Below are 19,096 nucleotides of genomic sequence, written 5' to 3'. Positions count from 1 at the left end.
TTAGGCGGCCCGGACTGCTCCCCCTGCCGGCTGCGCCCGGGGCAACTGCCCCGGCTGCCCCCCCTAGATACGCCCGTGGTGTACAGTGTACACAGGAAGCAGCAAATCAGTGGTGTACAGTGTATACACGAAACTGCCAATCAGTGGTGTACAGTGTATACACGAAACTGCCAATCAGTGGTGTACAGTGTACACAGGAAGCTGCCAATCAATGGTGTACAGTGTACACAGGAAGCTGCCAATCTGTGGTGTACAGTGTACACAGGAAGCTGCCAATCTGTGGTGTACAGTGTACACAGGAAGCTGCCAATCAGTGGTGTACAGAGTACACAGGAAGCTGCCAATCAGTAGTGTACACAGGAAACTGCCAATCAATGGTGTACAGTGTGCACAGAGAGCTGTCAATCAGTGGTGTACAGTGAACACAGGAAGCTGCCAATCAGTGGTGTACAGTGTACACAGGAAGCAGCCAATCAGTGTACAGTGTACACAGGAAGCAGCCAAGCAGTGGTGTACGGTGAACACAGGAAGCTGCCAATCAGTGGTGTACAGTGTGCACAGAGAGCTGTCAATCAGTGGTGTACAGTGTACACAGGAAGCTGCCAATCAGTGGTGTACAGTGAACACAGGAAGCAGCCAATCAGTGGTGTACAGTGAACACAGGAAGCAGCCAATCAGTGGTGTGGGCAGGTTTTACAGAGCTCAGCATTCTGACCACTGCTAGATCTACAACAGAGAAAACAGAATTATTATCAAAACTGCACCAAGCAGCCCTATAAGTGATACATCTGTGGAATCATGGTATCTGCCCCTACATTATCTGCTCTCAGATTACATAGAAAAACCAACTGAGAGATTTACTTTAAGGCTATATGCCCACGCTAGCGTTTTTAAACACTCAGGAATCGCATCCCCTTTCCCAGGAAACGCGCGCCTTTTTCCGCGCGATTCTTGCGCGGTTTTTTGACACGCATTTTCTGGGAACATTGGGGGAATGCTAAAAACGCTCAGCTATGTGGAAATTAATGAGCATGCTGCATTTTTAGCTGCTAAGCGATTCCTGAGTGGTTAAAAACGCATGCATTGGCACAAAAAGCCAAAAATGCATGCAAATTAATTGGAAGCATCTTGTAAGCGTTTCTGCAGCATCTGATCTGGCACAAACGCTGCGGAAACGCTTACAAAAATGCAACGTGGGCACACAGCCTAAAAGTGCTTACATATTTTGATTAGCAGCTCCTCCAGCAAGTGGCAGATCAGCACCAAGGCCAGCTCCAGCCAACAGATTTCCAGATGGACAAGGTATTGACTCATTATTTTTGCACATTTAGTCATCATAGGAAATGTTAACTTATAATAAGGGCACTGAAAGATATTTATTGGCTGATTATGTAATATACAATAAACTTAAAGTGTAACCGTCATTTTGGTAAACGTAAAAACAAGCAACTTTGTAATAGATCTCATCAGAAAAATGTGCTGCTTTCTCTGCCAAAATTAATTTATTATCGAAATTCTCAATTCTGAGGTAAAATCTGTGTTCATTGAGGACGTTACTGAGATAGGAGATGACAGCTACTACTGACGAGATTTTATCTAGCTAGAAGGGAGAGGAGGGAGGAGCTCTCTGGAGCTCCTCCTTCCGCCATCTACATGCAATTGTATCCATAGCAACCGCCATCTCCTATCTCAATAAGGTCTTCACTGAATACAGATTTAACCTCAAAATTGAGAATTTCGATGATGGATTCAGGCAGATAAAGAAGCACATTTTTCTGATGAGATGTATTAAAGAGTTGCTTATTTTCATTTGTACTATTGAATTATGAAATCTAAATTAAAACTACAGTTACTCTTTAATAGGACCTTTCAACAAATTTTACATGTTGAACTGGAAACATGATGCAATAATGGCGGCACAGGGGAGTAGAACATTTTTTTTTATTTCGCCCCTCCATTAGTAATCAAAGTATTTGCCGCCTAACGAGTTGTCAGATAGCAACTCGGGAGAAGAAGTACCCAGACCCCAGTGAAATGCATCTGATAACACCCACTTGGACATAACTAAAGTTAACTCAATAAGTGCCACTACTTTGATTGCAAATATCTCTGCAATTCAGAGGTAAAACAACACCCCCTCCAAAAAGCCCCAAAACATTTTATTCCATTCTGTACCCACTGTTGTATGGTGTGTCCAGTTCAACATGTCAAATTTTATTAAAGTTCCTCTTTATATGCTCAATACTAGAGTTGAGCGAAACGGGTCGAAAAAATGCAAAAGTCGCCGACTTTTGGCAAAGTCGGGTTTCATGAAACGAAACCCGACCCTAGGATGAGGTCTGCCACGAGGTCGGCGACTTACGCGCCAAAGTCGCGTTTCAAAAGTTTGTTTTGCGCTCTTTTTCAGCCAATCAGGATCCACGGACACTGTGGGCAACGTGATGACCTAGGCACGGGTCACCACCATCTTTCAGAAGGGCATGCAAGTGATTGGCTTGCTTTGGTGGGCGTCACAGGGGGTATAAAAGGGCGTGCACGCCGACCGCCATCTTACTTCTGCCGATCTTAGTATAGGGAGAGGTTGCTGCTGATTCTGTAGGGAGAGCGTTAGGCAGGGAAGAAGACAAAAAAACTGCTTCTGCTGCTAGCGATTTGGCCTGCACAACACACAAGTCACTGTGTGTGCAGTGCAAGGGGAGGCTATATTGTGGTGTATCAGTGGTGTTGGTTGTTGGGCTGCCTTTTAAGGCTTCCTGACACGCTGGCATTGCTGTTTACCCACTGCTCCGCAAACTGCTTTTTTAAAAGCAATCCAATCTCCATTATCCTCTCGTCACTTTGGTCACAGGCAGCTGTGCCATCGAGCGTGTCACATAGCGCTCAGATATCAGTGGGCCTCACACAATCCACAAGTGTCCAGTGTCCAAAAGTGTGCGCAGAGATTCAAAATCTCCATTATCCTCTCGTCACTTTGGTCACAGGCAGCTGTGCCATCGAGCGTGTCACATAGCGCTCAGATATCAGTGGGCCTCACACAATCCACAAGTGTCCAGTGTCCAAAAGTGTGCGCAGAGATTCAAAATCTCCATTATCCTCTCGTCACTTTGGTCACAGGCAGCTGTGCCATCGAGCCTGTCACATAGCGCTCAGATATCAGTGGGCCTCACACAATCCACAAGTGTCCAGTGTCCAAAAGTGTGCGCAGAGATTCAAAATCTCCATTATCCTCTCGTCACTTTGGTCACAGGCAGCTGTGCCATCGAGCGTGTCACATAGCGCTCAGATATCAGTGGGCCTCACACAATCCACAAGTGTCCAGTGTCCAAAAGTGTGCGCAGAGATTCAAAATCTCCATTATCCTCTCGTCACTTTGGTCACAGGCAGCTGTGCCATCGAGCGTGTCACATAGCGCTCAGATATCAGTGGGCCTCACACAATCCACAAGTGTCCAGTGTCCAAAAGTGTGCGCAGAGATTCAAAATCTCCATTATCCTCTCGTCACTTTGGTCACAGGCAGCTGTGCCATCGAGCCTGTCACATAGCGCTCAGATATCAGTGGGCCTCACACAATCCACAAGTGTCCAGTGTCCAAAAGTGTGCGCAGAGATTCAAAATCTCCATTATCCTCTCATCACTTGGGTCACAGGCAGCTGTGGCATCGAGCGTGTCACATAGCGCTCAGATATCAGTGGGCCTCACACAATCCACAAGTGTCCAGTGTCCAAAAGTGTGCGCAGAGATTCAAAATCTCCATTATCCTCTCGTCACTTTGGTCACAGCTGTGCCATCGAGCCTGTCACATAGCGCTCAGATATCAGTGGGCCTCACACAATCCACAAGTGTCCAGTGTCCAAAAGTGTGCGCAGAGATTCAAAATCTCCATTATCCTCTCGTCACTTTGGTCACAGGCAGCTGTGCCATCGAGCCTGTCACATAGCGCTCAGATATCAGTGGGCCTCACACAATCCACAAGTGTCCAGTGTCCAAAAGTGTGCGCAGAGATTCAAAATCTCCATTATCCTCTCGTCACTTTGGTCACAGGCAGCTGTGCCATAGAGCGTGTCACATAGCGCTCAGATATCAGTGGGCCTCACACAATCCACAAGTGTCCAGTGTCCAAAAGTGTGCGCAGAGATTCAAAATCTCCATTATCCTCTCGTCACTTTGGTCACAGGCAGCTGTGCCATCGAGCGTGTCACATAGCGCTCAGATATCAGTGGGCCTCACACAATCCACAAGTGTCCAGTGTCCAAAAGTGTGCGCAGAGATTCAAAATCTCCATTATCCTCTCGTCACTTTGGTCACAGGCAGCTGTGCCATCGAGCGTGTCACATAGCGCTCAGATATCAGTGGGCCTCACACAATCCACAAGTGTCCAGTGTCCAAAAGTGTGCGCAGAGATTCAAAATCTCCATTATCCTCTCGTCACTTTGGTCACAGGCAGCTGTGCCATCGAGCGTGTCACATAGCGCTCAGATATCAGTGGGCCTCACACAATCCACAAGTGTCCAGTGTCCAAAAGTGTGCGCAGAGATTCAAAATCTCCATTATCCTCTCGTCACTTTGGTCACAGGCAGCTGTGCCATCGAGCCTGTCACATAGCACTCAGATATCAGTGGGCCTCACACAATCCAAAAGTGTCCACTGTCCACAAGTGTGTGCAGAAATTCTAAATCTCCCCTGTCCTATAGACACCTTGTACCTTGTTTTACATTACTATATAGTTTGTTGGATTTTGTCTACATTTCTACCAAAAATGAGGAAGGCTGGTGGAAGAGGCCATGGAATTGGGCGGGGGTTGGCAGCTGGTAATGATGGTGTTGGTGGTGGATCTGATGGTAGTGGCAAGAGCAAAATAGGACCGAATGCAGGAGGTGCTGACCCTGCGTCATCGTCTGGCTACATAAGGCCTCGAACACTTAGTTTTCTAGGAGTTGGCAAACCGCTTTTAAAGGCAGAGCATCAGGAAAAAGTTTTGTCTTACATTGCTGACTCAGCCTCCAGCTCTATCGCCTCCTCTTCTTCAGTTGTAAAAAGTAAAAGCACTGAGTCGTCATTGGAGGCTCATGTTCATGAACCACACCTTTCCTTGTGTCCTTCACCCCAACCAAGATTGAAGGATGACGCAGGCCATACTACTGATTACTCCATGGAGCTGTTTTCACATACCATGCCTGGATTATCAAGTGAAATGGTGAATTACCCAGGCCAAGATGAATCTGACATGGAGTGCACTGATGCACAGCCGCTGATGGATGATTCTGCTGGTACATTCACTCAGAGCACTACATTGTCCTCGCAGTATACAGAGCCAGATTTTGACCCTGATGAGACTCGGGTGCCCCTTCCCACACACTATACCACCATACACGGTGACACAGAGAAAGGTGCACATGACATAGAAGAGGAGGTGATGGATGACCCAGTTGTTGACCCAGATTGGCATCCATTGGGGGAAGAGGGTGCTGCTTCCAATAGCTCAGATGAGGAGCATCCACAGCAGACATCGACATCGCAACAGCTGTTATCTGGCAGGCCCGTAACACTCCAAAGACAGGTTCCAAACATCAAAAGAGTTGCTGGACAGCTTGTCCAGAGGGTCAAAAGATCACAGCGTGCTAGGCCGCAAAATGTCTGCCAAAGTAGGAAGAGTGCAGTGTGGCACTTTTTTGAACAAAATCCTCATGATCAGGCCAAGGTTATCTGTAAGAAGTGCGCAAAGACCTTTAGCCGAGGGAAAAATCTGAAAAATTTGAATACCAGTTGCATGCTTAGACATTTAACCAGCATGCACTTGCAAGCGTGGACACAACACCAAACCTCAAGTGCCACATGTGCAACTGATCACAACGAAGGTAGTCAGCAACGCTACATTGTTTCCCCCACTGTAAGCCCACCGGTTAGCACAGCAGCAAATGTTGAGGTGTCGTTGCAAGACCACAGCAGTCAGGGAATCCCACTGTTATATCAACGAAAGACTGATTCTAGGCCATCAGAAAGAACACCAACTCCATCACCATCATCAACCCTCTCTCAGTCCGCCCTGTCCACCGCTACTTCCACCATATGCAGCTCTTAAGTCCAGCTCACCTTCCCAGACACTATGAGTAGGTCAAGAAAGTACTCAGTCTCTCATCCGCGTACACTGGGTTTGAACGCCCACATTGCCAAACTAATCTCGTTTGAGATGATGCCCTTTCGGTTGGTGGAAAGCACAGCTTTCCGCGAACTCATGGCCTATGCAGTACCACGCTATGACCTACCCAGTCGCCACTTCTTCTCTCGCAAAGCCATCCCAGCCCTCCACCATCATGTGAAAGACCGCATTGTCCATGCACTCAAGCAGTCAGTGAGCGGAAAGGTGCACCTCACAACTGATGCATGGTCCAGTCGGCATGGCCAGGGCCGTTACGTGTCCATCACTGCGCACTGGGTTAATGTGGTGGATGCAGGGTCCACAGGGGACAGCGGTGGTGGGACAGTGCTGCCTAGCCCACGGTATAGGAAACAGTTGGCTGTAGGCGTTCGACCCTCCTCCTCCTCCTCCTCCTCCTCCAGAAGCGAAAGCTCGTCCACAGAGCGCAGTCGTACGAGCACTCCATCTGCAGCTGCCACTGTTGCACACGATGTGTCCCCCTATCGAGCAGCTAGTGGAAAGCATCAGCAGGCTGTGTTGCAGATGATGTGTTTGAGCGGCAGATGATGTGTTTGAGCGACAGGCACACCGCCGAGGTGCTGGCCGAGTACTTGAAGCGACAAACTGAGTCATGGCTGGGCAGTGTACATCTTGAGGCAGGCAAGGTAGTTAGTGATAACGGCCGTAATTTTGTGGCAGCCATAGCCCTTTCAAAACTCAGCCACATACCTTGCTTGGCTCACACCTTGAACCTGGTGGTGCAGTGCTTCCTCAAAAATTATCCGGAGTTAACAGCCCTGCTCCAGAAGGTGCGAAGACTGTGCGCGCACATCCGCCGGTCGCCTGTACACTCTGTTCGTATGCAGAAGCTGCAGCGATTGCTCCACCTTCCCAACCACCACCTCATTATCGACATTGCAACAAGGTGGAACTCCACCCTGCACATGGTGGAGCGGCTGTGCGAGCAGAGGCAGGCCATAAAGCATTTGTGGGAGGATACACGGCCAGGCACTTTGAGAGCAGACATGGAGTTGACAGGCGTGCAGTGGTCGAAGCTGAAAGACCTTTGTAAAGTCCTTCAGTGTTTTGAGGAATGCACACGGCTGGTAAGCGCAGACGACGCCATCCTAAGCATGAGCATCCCACTTATGCGTCTGCTCATGCAAACTTTGACGCACCTTAAGGAGCAGGCGTCTGCAGCCAATGTTGATGAGGAGGAAGAGGAGGAGGAAATCCTTGATGACATTCAGCCATTGTCTGCTCAGGGACCTCTCCTGGATGAGGTGGAGGAAGAAGAGGAGGAGGAGGAGGATGATGGGGATGATTACTTAGGGGAGGAGGATGCATCTCGTGAGGCAAGTGAAAATGTTGGCGTGGCAAGGTCTGGTACAGGGTTTGTGCATGACTGGAGGGATGTGGATTTGCCAGAAAGTGCTCCTCCACCCAGCACTCGCAGTGCATCATTGACACCGGGAACATTGGCCCACATGTCAGATTATGCCTTGCGGATCCTAAAAAGGGACCCCCGCATTGCCAAAATGATGAACGATGACGACTACTGGTTGGCCAGCATCCTGGATCCACGCTATAAAGGCAAATTACAAAACATCATGCCACAGGAGAACCTTGACCTAATATTGGCTAATAAACAAGCAACTCTGGTAAATCGGTTGCTTGAGGCATTCCCAGCACACAGCAGCAGTGATGGTTCTCACACGAGCCGTACGGGCCGGGGGCAGCTTGGCAGAGGTGTTCGTGGTGCACACAGCAGAAGTGGCGTTGGAGACAGGGGTTTCATGACAATGTTGTGGACTGATTTTTCAAATACCGCTCACACAACTGGTAATACTGCATCGATGGAAAGTGACAGGAGACAGCAGTTGTCAACTATGGTTACAAACTACTTTTCCTCCCATATCGATGTTCTCCCACACAGGTCATTTCCCTTTGACTATTGGGCCGCTAAACTGGACACCTGGCCTGAATTGGCCCAATATGCCTTACAGGAGCTCGCTTGCCCAGCTGCAAGTGTGCTATCGGAAAGAGTCTTCAGTGCAGCTGGATCAATCCTGACAGAAAAAAGGACCCGTCTGTCAACCCAAAATGTGGATGAACTAACCTTCATTAAAATGAGCTACGCATGGGTTTCCAAGGATTTTGTCCCACCTTCCCCTGATGACACATAGGGTGACAGAAAAATGGCTTGCTTTGTTCCACCTCTTCCTGGTACTTCACCTATTTCGCCTTTTGCATCAGCTGAATGTCCAACATCAACATATGCCACTTTCTAAAACTCCCTAACTGTGCTGCCTCCCCCCCATGGCCGGGGTCACCACCTACCGCACGACACCGTGCGAGTGCCGTTGCCCTGGACAGGTGGGTAGGCCGACTCTTGGGCGCGGGCACTGGCACAGGGTCCCTCATAGTGCAATCAAGTGTCTCTGACGGTGGTGGTGCACACCCGCCGTCAGACACACCGCTGTACTATGAGGGGCCCAGTGCCAGTACCGACGCCCACGAGTGGGCCCCCCTTGCTTGGGCAGGGCCCCAGCATTTGCAATCTTTACCTCTCCCTGCTCCTCCGCTGTGTAATCTGGGCCGTCAAATCCATACTGTGCCTGACACCGTCTGAGCCTGCCTCCTGAGACATATATTTTGAATGTGTACGCTATCCATACATGTTATCCAGGGATACGGTACCCTTTCAAACCTTTGTGCAATCACGTGCAATCCATACTGGCCTGACACCGTCTGAGCCTGCCTCCTGAGACATATATTTTGAATGTGTACGCTATCCATACATGTTATCCGGGGATACGGTACCCTTTCTAACCTTTGTGCAATCACGTGCAATCCATACTGGGCCTAACACCGTCTGAGCCTGCCTCCTGAGACATATATTTTGAATGTGTACGCTATCCATACATGTTATCCGGGGATACGGTACCCTTTCTAACCTTTGTGCAATCACGTGCAATCCATACTGTGCCTGACACCGTCTGAGCCTGCCTCCTGAGACATATATTTTGAATGTGTACGCTATCCATACATGTTATCCGGGGATACGGTACCCTTTCTAACCTTTGTGCAATCACGTGCAATCCATACTGGGCCTAACACCGTCTGAGCCTGCCTCCTGAGACATATATTTTGTATGTGTACGCTATCCATACATGTTATCCAGGGATACGGTACCCTTTCTAACCTTTGTGCAATCACGTGCAATCCATACTGGGCGTGAGAACGGCTGGCGAGCTGTTAAGCAAGCTACAGCACCTGTCCAGACAAGTACAGGGATTCCCTAGCGAGGAGACTTATTTGATTGTTTTCAATGTTGGGACAGCAATTTTTGGGGAGCACTATACTCTGGAGAATGATAGATGGGGCCCACCATACACTGGAACATTCCAAAGGTGGACATCAGACACTGGAGCAGCATTTACAGGGCCCATTATACACTAGAGCATTAGAAATGGGGCCCATTATGTTTGGAGCATTATTTGGGCCCATAAGACAGTGGAGCTTCATCCATGGGGACCAACATATACTGTAGCATTATGTGGAGCTCATCATATACTGTTTCAAACATTATATGGGACCAATGATTCTGTATGGAGAAATAGATGGGCCTCGTCATGAGATGTAAAAAGTGAGGTATTTTTCATTGTACTATACCGCTATTTCTCTGCCGTATCGGAGCATGATGAGTTGTGGTATGTGTTAAAGGGGCGCTCTTTCGCCCAGGGCACATGAAAACCTGCAGCCAGCCCTCCCCCCCACAACTTTAGCCAAATAACCCCCATTTTTCAGTGCGTAACTTGTATTATAAAGTTAATTAAGGTTGACAAGCTTAAGTAAGAAGAATTGATGCTTTTGGCATTCAAATGGGCACTGTAGGTGTGTTTCCTGTCCTCCTCTCACTGCCGACTTTTATTCCCCATTGACTTACATTGGGTTTCGTGTTTCGGGACGACCCCGACTTTTCCCTATAATCGGACGATCTTGCTCGACCCGACTTTTGGAAAAGTCGGGTTTCACGAAACGAAACGCGACCCTAAAAAACCAAAAGTCGCTCAACTCTACTCAATACATAAATACCCTCAAATAGAGATTTTCTATAATTAATTTCAAGGTATTTTATTGGTCGCATGTGTTGGATGTTACAGAAGCCTGTCAGTTGCTTAAAGCAGTACTCCAGGATTTCAGTTCTGGAGTAGTGCTACTAAGTCCTCTGCCCCACCACTTACCCACCACCATCTTTAGCTGTTTTTGGCACTTCTCCTGACGGTATCCTGCAGTTAGTGACCTGCCGGATCGTTCCAGTGTTTACTGGGCGATCTGGAAGTCACTACTTAGTGTAAGTCTGTGAGAGGTAGAATGAGCCTCTCATAGACTTAGGCTAGGGTCACACTTGCGAGAAACTCGCACGAGTCTCCTGTCTCAACACCCGGCACTCGGGTCCGGTGTGTGCAGCTGCATGTATTTCTATGCAGCTGACGCTTCAGTCCGAGTGCTGGCAGCAGTGTCGGGTATTGAGATGCGAGACTCATGCAAGTTTCTCGCAAGTGTGACCCCGGCCTTACACTGAGAGCTTGTGACCGTTACCTTTGACTTCCAAACAGTAAAAGGTTGTGCTTACCAGTCGACGAAATGGGACCAGAGTGGTGGGAGCAACTGAAGACTGTGGCTGGTAAGTATAATTCTAGAGTCAGGGAACTTCAATTAGTTGCACCACTCCACCGCTAAGATTAAAAAAAAAACACTGGAGTGTTGCTTTAAAGTTTTTCATATAGCTTACAGCAAGGTAACCATAATAATTATGAAGATACTCAACTTTACTGTCTTCGTAGGTGGTCCTCCTGCTTCTCAACTGCCTGAACAATCTTATCCATCTGCGGCATCTAGGGAAGATAAACCTGGTGGATTCACAGCACAAAGTGTTAGAGAGGACAGGCCCCTTCGTCAAACTTTATCATATTCTGCTGCTGTGCCGTCAGCAGTCACAGCGGCTCCTGCCCGGCAGACACAACCACAAGAAGAAGAAGAGGAGGAAGCTAACAGCTATGATTCTGATGAAGCAAGTGAGTTCTCAGGAAGGGTTTGAGATATTGAAGACTGAGAATAACAATGAAAGTAGATAAATATGGACCATACCAACCAAAGAGATTCATATTAATAACAGCTAAAAAGTTTACGCAAACACTATGAGGTTCCATAGAGAAGACTAGAGTTACCCATAATCACAATGTTTTAAGTTTGGAAAAAAATTAGCATAATATTATAAAGTACAGTATATATTACATGGAATACTGCTCTTTTGTGCAGCCACACACATTGCTACATACCCCGTGCCCTGGCAAAACCCGCTTTTATTTTTGTGACTCAGTTTGTGATGAGACAGACTCTAAAAAAAAATAAAACAGAATTTAATTTAAGGATTTTTTTTCCATGACATATAATTGGAAAAATACATAAATGTACAATATTTTTAGCATTTCTACACATTTTTTGGGGGGTGCCATTTTCATTTAATTAGTGTCATTATGGAAAGATCAACAAATTGCTGGAGAGATGAACAATGAGTTCTAATGATCTGCTGTTTCCATTCCATGTTAGAGCAACAAAGAAAAAACATATGCTAAAGATTGGTTTTACAATAGCTAGAGTATCGCAATCCATGCTTTGTAGGGAAGTACTTAGTGTTTTCTAGAGCTACTTTAAGAGTCAGATGCTTCATTGATTTTCTTCTTCTTCCTGAGAACAGGTGCTGAAGATGACAAACTGTTTGTTAATGGGCCAGAAAGAATTTGGCTCATTTTCCACTCATTCACAAAGAGCTCTGTAGCATTGGAGGAAAAAAAACACAAGTAGATTTCTGAAATCCGTTTTCATATGTGTAAACAGATGCAAATCCCAAATCCCATCTGCCACTCCCTATATACAGCATATATACACACATACAGTTGTGGCCAAAAGTATTGACACCCCTGCAATTCTGTCAGATAATACTCCGTTTCTTCCTGAAAATGATTGCAAACACAAATTCTTTGGTATTATTATCTTCATTTAATTTGTCTTAAATGAAAAAACACAAAAGAGAATGAAACAAAAAGCAAAACATTGATCATTTCACACAAAACTCCAAAAATGGGCCAGACAAAAATATTGGCACCCTCAGCCTAATACTTGGTTGCACAACCTTTAGCCAAAATAACTGCGACCAATTGCTTCCTGTAACCATCAATGAGTTTCTTACAATGCTCTGCTGGAATTTTAGACCATTCTTCTTTGGCAAACTGCTCCAGGTCCCTGATATTAGAAGGGTGCCTTCTCCAAACTGCCATTTTTAGATCTCCCCACAGGTGTTCTATGGGATTCAGGTCTGGACTCATTGGCCACCTTAGAAGTCTACAGTGCTTTCTCTCAAACCATTTTCTAGTGCTTTTTGAAGTGTGCTTTGCGTTATTGTCCTGCTGGAACACCAATGACCTCTGAGGGAGACCCAGCTTTCTCACACTGGGCCCTACACTATGCTGCAAAATTTGTTGGTAGTCTTCAGACTTGATAATGCCATGCACACGGTCAAGCAGTCCTTTGCCAGAGGCAGCAAAGCAACCCCAAAACATCAGGGAACCTCCACCATGTTTGACTGTGGGGACTGTGTTCTTTTCTTTGAATGCCTCTTTTTTTCTCCTGTAAACTCTATGTTGATACCTTTGCCCAAAAAGCTCTACTTTTGTCTCATCTGACCAGAGAACATTCTTCCAAAACGTTTTAGGCCTTTTCAGGTAAGTTTTGGCAAACTCCAGACTGGCTTTTTTTATGTCTCGGGGTAAGAAGTGGGGTCTTCCTGGGTCTCCTACCATACAGTCCCTTTTCATTCAGACGCCGACGGATAGTACGGGTTGACACTGTTGTACCCTCGGACTGCAGGGCAGCTTGAACTTGCTTGGATGTTAGCCGAGGTTCTTTATCCAACATCCGCACAGTCTTGCGTTGAAATCTCTTGTCAATTTTTCTTTTCCGTCAACATCTAGGGAGGTTAGCCACAGTGCCATGGGCTTCTTGATGACACTGCGCACGGTAAACACAGGAACATTCAGGTCTTTGGAGATGGACTTTTAGCCTTGATATTGCTCATGCTTCCTCACAATTTGGTTTCTCAAGTCCTCAGACAGTTCTTTGGTCTTCTTTCTTTTCTCCATGCTCAATGTGTTACACACAAGGACACAGGACAGAGGTTGAGTCAACTTTAATCCATGTCAACTGGCTGCAAGTGTGATTTAGTTATTGCTTACACCTGTTAGGTGCCACAGGTAAGTTACAGGTGCTGTTAATTACACAAATTAGAGAAGCATCACATGATTTTTCAAACAGTGCCAATACTTTTGTCCACCCCCTTTTTTATGTTTGGTGTGGAATTATATCCAGTTTGGCTTTAGGACAATACTTTGTGTTTTTTCTTTTAAGACAAATTAAATGAAGATAATAATACCAAAGAATTTGTGTTTGCAATCATTTTCAGGAAGAAACTGAGTATTATCTGACAGAATTGCAGGGGTGTCAATACTTTTGGCCACAACTGTATAATATATACGCACACATGCACACACAGCAAAAATAAGTATTTGATACACTGTCGTCTTTACAAGTTTTCCCATCAGCTAAGAATGAAGAGGTCTGTAATTTTTATCGTACACTTCAACTGTGAGAGAAGAATCTTTATTTTTATATAATTTTATTGCATCTGTCACCCTTTTTTTGGCCTTGCAGCTGCCAGCATACACATCGGGGGCTTATCTACAGCATTCTGTAATGCTGTAGATAAGCCCCCGATGTAACCTGAAAGAGAAGAAAAACACGTTATATTATACTCACCGAGGTGGGCGGTCCGGTCTGATGGGTGTCGCCGTCCCTTCCAGCGCCTCCCTTCTTCATGCGATGATGTCCTCTTCTCCCGTCCTGAAATGGCTTCGGCGCAGGTGCATTCCTCTGCCCTGTTGAGGGCAGAGCAGAATTCTGCAGTGTGCAGGTGCCAGACCTCTCCCGACGCCTGCACACTGCAGGACTCTGCTCTGCCCTCAACAGGGCAGAGCAATGCACCGGCGCCGGAGCCATTACAGGATGGGAGAAGAGGACGTCATCGCATGAAGAAGGGAGGCGCCGGACGGGACGGCGACACCCATGGGACCGGACCGCCCACCTCGGTGAGTATAATATAATGTGTTTTTTTCTTTTGCTGTAGATAAGCCCCCGATGTCTATGCCGGCAGCTAATAGGCCAAAAAAAGGGTGACAGATTCCCTTTAATATTTGGTACAGAAACCTTTGTTTGCAATTACAGATATCAGACGTTTCCTGTAGTTCCCAACCAAGTTTGCACACACTGCAGCAGGGATTTTGGTCCACTCCTCCACACAGATCTTCAGGTCTTTGAGGTTTCAGGGCTGTCACTGGGCAACATTGAGTTTCAGCTACTTATGTAGGGAATAAGGGCGCACCACAAATATAGCGTAAATAGTCAAGAAAATGAAAAAAGGAGGTGCCACGTAGGTACTAATGCTGAGTAAAGAACCAAGAGGAGAGAAAGGACTAGCTAATAAAAAGTGCACACTCTAATATAAAAAAATCTATGAATCAACTTTATTAAAACTGACACATATTGAGCCATTAACCCTTTAATCTCTTTACCAGCCCTGCCAGCTCCTATGTTCGCATGTCACCTCGTCATCTCGGCCTTCCCCGAGGGCCGAGGGTCCAGTACAGTCTCTCTGGAACACTATATGATAAGCTTAATAGATCAGGAATAAATCATTTGTGTGTTTCTGTGTAGCATCTACAGTAGGCTGCTTCTCATACACAGACAAGGGAAAAAAACAGGAAATACAGTCACATGCTCTCCCTGTGTGAGCCTCTGAGAATTTTTTTTTAGCAACACTCATAGGAAGGAATGGAATTGTTGCACCAAGCATATTCCAACACCCCCAGGCAACAACTACTTATCCTTTTAGTCCCATTGCGCTTCTGAAGTCCAAAAACTTGGCTCTTGATAATGGCTTTGTCATATAATCAGCTATCATCTTGTCAGACTTGCAATAATCAAACTCGAGTACACCATGTTCCACTAAGTCCAGTAAGTCACATAAGTGGTGATGTTTTACATCAATGTGCTTAGTCTTTGCACCAATCTTCTCACTGCTGGCAAGTTTAATGTATTGTTGGTTGTCCTCATAGATAACTGTTGTTTGAGCTAATGGCTTGCCGAAATCTTCCAAAAGTTGTTTCAGCCAAATTACTTCTTGACTTGCATAACTGGTGTAACTTCATGCAATTTGAGCGATACAGCATTTTCATCAATCGCTACATCTCTGCTGATTGTTATTGTGTTGGTCTCTGGGTGCAGGATTCTGTATCCCTTTTGAGTTTCGCTATAGCCCATCAGGACTTTCTTACTTTGCGTGTGATTCCCACTTGGAACATTTTCTTTGGGAACATACAAAAAAGTTTTGTTTCCAAATATCCTGATAAATATGGAGTTTTATTTGTGGTTTTACCTGGCACTCTGTTTTGAAGATAGCAAGCTGTCATGATGGTTTCCCCTCAATATGTTGTAAGTACTGTAGATTCGCATCAAACAACATACTCCTTCCACTTTCACAGAGAGTGCAGTTCTTTCTCTGCAATGCCATTTTGTTCTGCATTGTATGGAATGGTAGTATGTAACATCCTTTTTCAAAATGGTTTGCACCTTACCACTTGTATATTCGGTTCCATTATCTGCACTCAGGGCTTTTAGCATTCTTCCAAATTTGTTAAACACTACAGCAAGATATTCTTACAAGTTTCTGTGGAACTTCATCCTTACTGTGAAGCAGGTAGGCAACTGTATATCTGGAGTAGTCATCAATAAATGTGAGAAAATATCTTACTAGAAGTTTGAACACTCATTGGACCACATACATCTGTATGTATCAGATCCAGAGGCTGTGCAGATCTAGTGGTACTTATTTTAGGAAAGGATTTTCTGCACATTTTCCCTTTAAGACAGCTAGTCCACTTCATCATTTGACTACACTGGTTGATTTCAATACTATTTGCAAGTTGAGCTAGCTTCCTTACTGCTTCTGTGCCCAAGACATCTGTGCCATACATGGATACAGTTCTTATGTAGATCTGGTCTAGCACTGTACACTCTTTCTTTGCATTTTAGCTGATAAAGTTAATCTTGGATTTTTCCTTCTGCAAGAGTGTGACCCTTCTTTGAGATGATGCAGCTGTTATCTTTAAAATTAACTACATTCCCCTTTTTCTTGAGCTTCTTTACTGAAATAAGATTGCTTTCAAGACTGGGAACATAGAGAGAATCCTTTATTGGGATCTTTCTGCTTTGTGCTGAGGAAACTGGACAGTGGAGGTAGTGGTCTACTACTCCTTCTGAAATCATATAGTGACCATTAGCTAAAATGCTAATTTCTGTCTTGCTTTGATTAATGCTAGTGAAGAAATCCTTGTTATTTATCATATGACTGCTTGCACCAGAATCTATGCACCATATAAGCTTTGCAGATGGGCCTGTAATTGTATTAAATGCAGCTTCAACACATGCAGAATTTTCGTTTACAGTTGTTTACACCCTTTGATGACTGTTCTGCTTTTTAAGCTGACTCATTCTTGCTTTCCAAATTCTGCAGTCTGCTTTAAATTGGCCGGGCTTCTTACAGACAAAATATTCACGAATTTCTCTTAGATTGCTCTTATATTTAGGGAAATCTTGTGACTTCAATGCTGTTTCTGTTCTGGTTTCATTACTGCTGCTTACGTGCTGCGTTTTTCTCTTGAATTCATCCACACGTTTGCCTTTAACATACTCTAGTGTCAGCTCATCATCTGGCCATGCATCTATTGCAGTCATGAGTGGGTCATAACTCTCTGGAAGATCACTTAATAGAAGTGCAGGAACTTGAAAATCTTTAATTTCTTCTTAAATACCCCTGAGACGCTCAACAATCTGTAGGGTGTTTCTTATACAGTCCTGCATGTTCTGTCCATCACTTATCTTAGACTGATACAGCTTTCTCATGAGATAAAGCTTATTGCTGAGATTTAATCTTTCATGCACTTTTTGTAACTCATCCCACATCTCCTTTGCAGTTGCACACTCGATCTATACTGAGGGAGATCGTGCTTTGTGCTTTCTGATTCTTCTCTAGCCAATCATCTGGTAATGAATGAGGCACTTGCTCCTGAGTATATTTCCATGTACCTTCTCTTATGAGCAGCATCTTCACCTTGAATTTCCAGGACTGATAGTTCTGGTTAAAGAGGCTTGGCACTGAGAACTTGACAGGATTGCTGCTAGTGGACATTTTCTCTGTTGCTCTGTGCTGCTTCTGCTCTGGGCTTCTGTTGCTGTGTTATTCTGGCGTTCTGTGTCACTCTGGTCCCATAACCTGTTGGCTGTTGATTATTCAGATTACTCGCCAAGCATGTGACAACAGAGCTCCTTTATTCAGGAACAAACAGGAACAATATATGATAAGCTTAACAGATCAGGAATAAATCATTTGTGTGTCTCTATATGTGCAGCATCTACCGCGAGCTGCTTCTCTCAGACACAGGAAAAAACAGGAAATACAGTCACATGCTTTCCCTGTGTGAGCTTCTGGCAGTTTGTTTTTTTGTGTTCTACCTTAATGAACAGCATACAAATCTAGCAGCTAAACACTCATAGACAGGAATGAAGTTGTTGCACCCAACATATTCCAACAGTATTCTGCCAACTGTGTGTGTGTATGTATGTATGTATATATATATATATATATATATATTATGTGGGTGTTTATATGTGTGTGTGTGTGTATCTAATATATAAAGCTCAAAGTGTGTGTGTGTGTATGTTTGTTTGTATGTCCGGGATAGGCATCCACACCGTCGCAGCTACAGCCACAAAATTTGGCACAGTCACACGTCTGGACCTCGAGAGCATCCTAAGTTGTTGTGAGGCAAAATTTTAACCCCGCGCGTTCCAATTCACCAAACAATTTTGCCCCTATCTACATACTGTGGGGAAAAGTGTGTGTGCGTCAAGCCCCTCCCCTCATTATGATGTCACAATGCCCCTATTAGCATGCTGGGGAAGCAGTGTGTGCGTGTCAAGCCCCGCCCCTCATTATGATGTCACAATGGTTGCCATGGCGACGCTGATGTCATCAAAGGTTGCAAGCCCTGCCGCCGCTCATTATGATGTCATAATGGTTGACTATGGATTGGAGGATGTGTGATATATGGGCACCGGACTATGGGATGGAGGATATGTATTACGGGTATATGGGCACGGGACTATGGGATGGCGGATATGTATGATGGGTATATGGGCACGGGACTATGGAATGGCGGATATGTATATGGGCACGGGACTATGGGATGGAGGATATGTATGATGGGTATATGGGCATGGGACTATGGGATGGAGGATATGTATATGGGCACGGGACTATGGGATGGAGGATATGTATATGGGCACGGGACTATGGGATGGAGAATGTGATGGGTATATGGGCACTGGACTATGGGATGGAGGATATGTATGACGGGTATATGGGCATGGGACTATGGGATGGCGGATATGTATATGGGCACGGGACTATGGGATGGAGGATATGTATGATGGGTATATGGGCATGGGACTATGAGATGGCGGATATGTATGATGGGCATATGGGCACGGGACTATGGGATGGAGGATATGTATGATGGGTATATGGGCATGGGACTATGAGATGAAGGATGTGTGATGGGTATATGGGCACTCTACTATGGGATGGCGAATATGTATGATGGGTATATGGGCATGGGACTATGGGATGGAGAATATGTATGATGGGTATATGGGCATGGGACTATGGGATGGAGAATATGTATGATGGGTATACGGGCATGGGACTATGGAATGGAGGATGTG

General features: G+C 45.5%; 1 protein-coding gene across 6 annotated transcripts in view; it reads left to right on the top strand.

The window, feature by feature from the left end:
* Positions 1 to 19,096, top strand: part of RPH3A (rabphilin 3A) — a 480,291-nt gene that overhangs the window by 391,844 nt on the left and 69,351 nt on the right. For 4 of the 6 annotated variants that reach the window (XM_073562255.1, XM_073562313.1, XM_073562371.1 and 1 more), the window contains 2 exons: positions 1,234 to 1,302; positions 10,987 to 11,217. In XM_073562255.1, coding sequence (XP_073418356.1) covers positions 1,234 to 1,302; positions 10,987 to 11,217 — 300 coding nt within the window. The remainder of the gene's footprint in view (positions 1 to 1,233; positions 1,303 to 10,986; positions 11,218 to 19,096) is intronic. The other 2 variants (XM_073562407.1, XM_073562412.1) reach the window with 2 other exon arrangements.

The sequence above is a fragment of the Dendrobates tinctorius genome, unplaced genomic scaffold (assembly GCF_039654945.1).
Source record: "Dendrobates tinctorius isolate UK_male_01 unplaced genomic scaffold, ASM3965494v1 ptg000003l, whole genome shotgun sequence".
NCBI classification, from domain to species: domain Eukaryota; kingdom Metazoa; phylum Chordata; class Amphibia; order Anura; family Dendrobatidae; genus Dendrobates; species Dendrobates tinctorius.
This window is presented reverse-complemented; position numbering and strand designations above follow the sequence as displayed.